Raw genomic sequence first — 4,443 nt, 5'->3', positions numbered from 1 at the left:
TGGGCTCCATCGTCCTAGCCCCACCCACATCCACACCAACCAAAACACCCTTTATTCCACATCTCTACCTTTGTGAACGCACCAAGCTTGCGCGTAGCCCACCTTAACACTATCTATAGTAATCCTAAAATTAGTGACAAGAACGAATCCTAGTTTTGATCAATTGTTTTTTTTTTTTGGTTAATAGAGGTTGTGGGCGCAATGGTGTAGAGGGGGGGGGGGGGGGGGGGGGGGTTTGCAGGCCTTGCAGCTGAGTGCTGCAATGCAAGGGAGATCATCGGTGGTAAGTGGGATTTGTGCATGGACAGATGCTAAAAGAAAATAACCCCTTAAATTGATAATAGTCATGATTAATCAAAGCTTAATATTATTGTGAAACAATTAGAAAAAGGTGATATATTTTACAAACGTTTTTTCCAATAATTTTTTTAATGCAAGGAGTATAATAATTTCTGAGAATCACAGCAATGGTTTCAATGATTTGCTTCTCTATCCAATCCTACTTATGCAATGAATTTGTGTGGTCTTCATTACTTTGATACTGCCAAAACAAATTAATTCAAACTGACAAACTGTTTACCCTAATAGCATAAAACAAAAAAATGAAAAACATGATTAGAGCTACTATAAAACAAAAATTCCTAATCAATAACTGTGATTTGTAAATCACCACCAAAAGACAAAAAAAAAATAATATTAAAATAAACAAAATCAAAAATAAAAATAAAATAACAAAACTCTTACCTCATAAATAAACATTATTTACTAAGACTTTCTCACTAGAAAAATACATTACTTAAGAGAAGGGTGGTGCAAGTAGAACTTAACCATCCCATACAAAAATGTAGCCATGTAGGTTGCTGACAATTGAAGCTTTTGAGTACCCGAGTGTCAACAATGATAATGGGTCGTGCCACAATGTGATCCATTAATGGCTTAGCACAGAACCAAGCTCCGGTAATCACAGGACACAGTCAAGCACAACCGATGTGGGATGTAGCAAGACCGGCATAGTTAGTACATTGCCATGCCATGACAAAGATAGCTTTTAATGCAAAATATTGGATAATATGTAATCCAGCTTTCCTTTTCTAAATTTTCATCCAAGATCTTTATTCTAAAATTGCCCTTTTGATCAAAAAATTATGTGTTTTTAAAAGGTCGAATGGAAATTTACAATGAATATAGGGATTACCATTGTCGCTTTCACAAATAAGAAAGCGTAAAACTGAAGTCATACTCGTACCTCAACCATGATATCAATGATAATATGTATCAAACAGATTTTCTTTTGCAAGATAAGAACTTCAACAAGAACAAGGTTTTGCATCAAAAATACTACTTCTACGACAATAATATCAATAATTTGTCCAGATGGGAGGCATATACATCAACTCCTTTCAAACTACTGAACCAAACAAGAAAGAACAAAAAAAGCTTTTTATTGGTTATTGTTTCCCGTGTTACTGGACGAGCCAAAAGATTGGCTACTACCCATTAGCAAAAATGGCAAAACAAGCCATTCAGCATTTAGATTATGGAATATAGCCAGCCGATTTTCTGAATACTAAAAGTCATTAGAATCATGATAGATGAAATATAACAATCAGCTTTTACTAACATGCCATACAATGAGCACCTGAGGCTGCTAATACATACACAAAACACACAGCTCTTTATTATCAGATGTTCTAATTTTGGCAGTTTTCATCAATCATGGGCATAATGGCTTTAGGGGAAACAATTCATAGTAAAAAAACTCTATATGGCAACAAATATACTCTTCCCAAAAACGTCGTCACCTTTTTCGGACATCGGAGATTCAATGGGAGCCTCGGTGATGGGTTTCTCTTGCTCCTCTTCGATTGAGATCTCTTCCAAACGGCAGTCCCAGCTGCAAAAAGCTTTCTCACCTCTGCAAAACGGTCAAATACAGTCAAGAGATGTTGCAAAAATAAAAGACTAACCGAAAGCAGGTGTCAAGGACGAACCTATACATGTATATATCTTTACCCTCCAATTTCTTCTTGCAAAAGTAGCAGTTGCTCAAGAAGTCATCTGAAGCGTGCGGTGCTAATGCAGATTCCAAAGAAGGTATTCCGGTTTCTAAGCTTGCTGTTTTATTGTGAATATCAATTCCATTGGGGTGACAATCCAAAATACAGTCACCAAAAATATGAATGGTTTTGGGGTTGGGACCATGTGAAATTACACAAGTATAGTCTTCTGAGAGCTCAATATCTTCGGGTTTAGGACGCTCAACTATGTCGTCACCTGTAACAAACTGCATTGGACCTATAGTCAAATTGTTTTCGGAGTTATTAGGACTTTCTCCAATCAAACTGAAGCTCAAACTCCTTTCAATGGTTCCATTCTCAAAACAAGGTTGCTTAATCCTTGATTCGGTATTGCGAGTGTTCTGCCTATAAATTCCAGACCCTAGCCTCTTAGAATCCAAAGAAAATGACTGGATTTTTTTGAAAGGGTCAAACTCTAAAGGGTCTCCTCCAATTTCAAATAATACATCAGAGCTACCCTTTTGAAGATTAGAAGGCCTCAACCAAGCATGAGGGAAAATTGCATAGCTTTTTGGCAATGACTTAGGTGCCTCATTGAAATCGGCACGGTTGGGTGAATTCTGGGTTCCTTTGCACCTGATTTGAGACCCAAATAATATTGTCTTGCTATTAGATGGTGGAATCACTTCAAATTTCTCATGTAGATGTAGGTTTCCATCATCATCATTATCATCAAGAGAATCAACTATGCTTCCAAGCCCAACCTTGTGACAATCCCAATACTTTTGGTGACCCTCATGAGAGGACTTAGGGAACCTAAGGGAACTACCCAAATTAGAAAACAGCTTGAAATCAAGAGGTGAAGTAGGGCTTCTAACAGAGTCACAATCTGAGACACCTTTAGGGGTTAATCCTACAAATAGACCAGGCACATTAAAAAAAGTGTTGGTCTTTTGCCTTTGGCCAATAGTTCCAGAACCACCATCTGATGTTTTTGGACCCATTTGTTGATCTTTTTGAATTGATCTACTCCTCTTCTTTAGCATTGTCTCACAAATTCTGCATTGCAGAGAAAAAAAAAATTGGGGAAACACAACATTGAACAGAAACTTTAATTGAAGATTAAGAGTACTCCACAACAAATACAGATCATCACAGCTTGAAATACACCGATTAAATTTATAAATTAAAAGAAATCAAAGACATGAGCTAAAAAGCTTGAAATACAACCAAAATGAAAAGAAAAAGAAAAAAAAAAAAAAAAGATTGCTTGTACAAATAATTCAACAAACAGAAGGGAAAGGAAAATGAACATGCAAAACTAGAACATCAAAGTACTAACAAACTGAGAGAAACCAAGAAAAATTCCAGCAAAATACAAATAAATGGAGATAAACCCAGAAACAAAACGCAACAGATCACTGAATCGAGTGCCAAGATTATTAATTTTTCCAAGTTGATTACTAGACAAGAATGAAAACCCACACAATAAAGAGAATACTTTGTGATGCAACCATAAAAAATAATTTCAAATATAATGAATGTTACATGAAAAATTACCCAGAAATTGAATCCAAAAGCTCAACCAACAATCAAGTCAAAGAAATCAACAAACAATTAAAAAACCATCTAAAGTGAAGTAGAATAAGAACATACCTTTAAATTTGATTGGTAGACTTTTGCTGTCCTTTGAGAAGAAGAGGAGCAAAATGAGAACACACCAAGAATAATAGGAAAAAAAAAAAGTTTTAAGAAAATATATATGGATGAAGAAGAAATTTTAAGAAGAGTATAATTTTTTCTAAAAAAAGTCTCAAACTTGAAGAAAAATCCAAAGAGGGAAAAGGAAAAAGAAAAACAAAGGATGAACAAAAGAAGCAAAAAAAAAAAAAAAAAAAAAAAGAAAAGAACTTGTAGTGCACTCTATGTTCCTCTTCCTCTCTTGTTGTTGTAGTATGTTACTGTAGAATGCATCAAAATCAGCAAAACATAGTGAATAAGAGAGAGCTTCTGAAACACTCTACTCTTTCTTATTGTTGATTTAAGGAGAAATTTGAGCACTATGGATTCTGTACTGTGTAGTCAGGATCATTTCTGGAAAGTAATTTTTAAAAAATATTTATTTTGGAAAATAATTAAAATTATTTTTAAGTCTTCTGACATTTTGCCACATCACTTGTCCAGCAGTGACTTTTCTTTTTAATATAGTGAGAAGTCAAGAACTTTTTTCTTTTTGCTCTTTTTAATAATGTTCACCTTGTATTTAAGAAATGTGATTCTGAACCTTGCCCATTTGGATTTTGAAGCTCCTTTGCCTTTATTAAGACAAAATTGAAAAGGATACGTTTAATTAAATTCAACGGAAAATCTCAAATGAAAAATAAAATTAAATTCAACTGAAATTAATTCAATTTATTTAAATTTT

General features: G+C 34.4%; 1 protein-coding gene across 1 annotated transcript; it reads right to left on the bottom strand.

Moving 5' to 3' along the window:
* Positions 1 to 1,269: 1,269 nt before the first annotated feature.
* On the bottom strand, positions 1,270 to 4,105 carry LOC130801183 (FCS-Like Zinc finger 10-like). The gene is made up of 3 exons (XM_057664962.1): positions 3,675 to 4,105; positions 1,992 to 3,077; positions 1,270 to 1,915 (listed from the first exon to the last, which is right to left on the bottom strand). The coding sequence occupies exons 2-3, from the start codon at positions 3,062 to 3,064 to the stop codon at positions 1,762 to 1,764; spliced, it is 1,227 nt and encodes a 408-aa protein (XP_057520945.1). The 5' UTR covers positions 3,065 to 3,077; positions 3,675 to 4,105; the 3' UTR covers positions 1,270 to 1,761.
* Positions 4,106 to 4,443: the final 338 nt, after the last annotated feature.

Source organism: Amaranthus tricolor, chromosome 15, assembly GCF_026212465.1.
Source record: "Amaranthus tricolor cultivar Red isolate AtriRed21 chromosome 15, ASM2621246v1, whole genome shotgun sequence".
NCBI classification, from domain to species: Eukaryota; Viridiplantae; Streptophyta; class Magnoliopsida; order Caryophyllales; family Amaranthaceae; genus Amaranthus; species Amaranthus tricolor.
The sequence above is the reverse complement of the archived record's forward strand: the minus strand, read 5'-3'. Positions and strand labels throughout refer to the sequence as shown.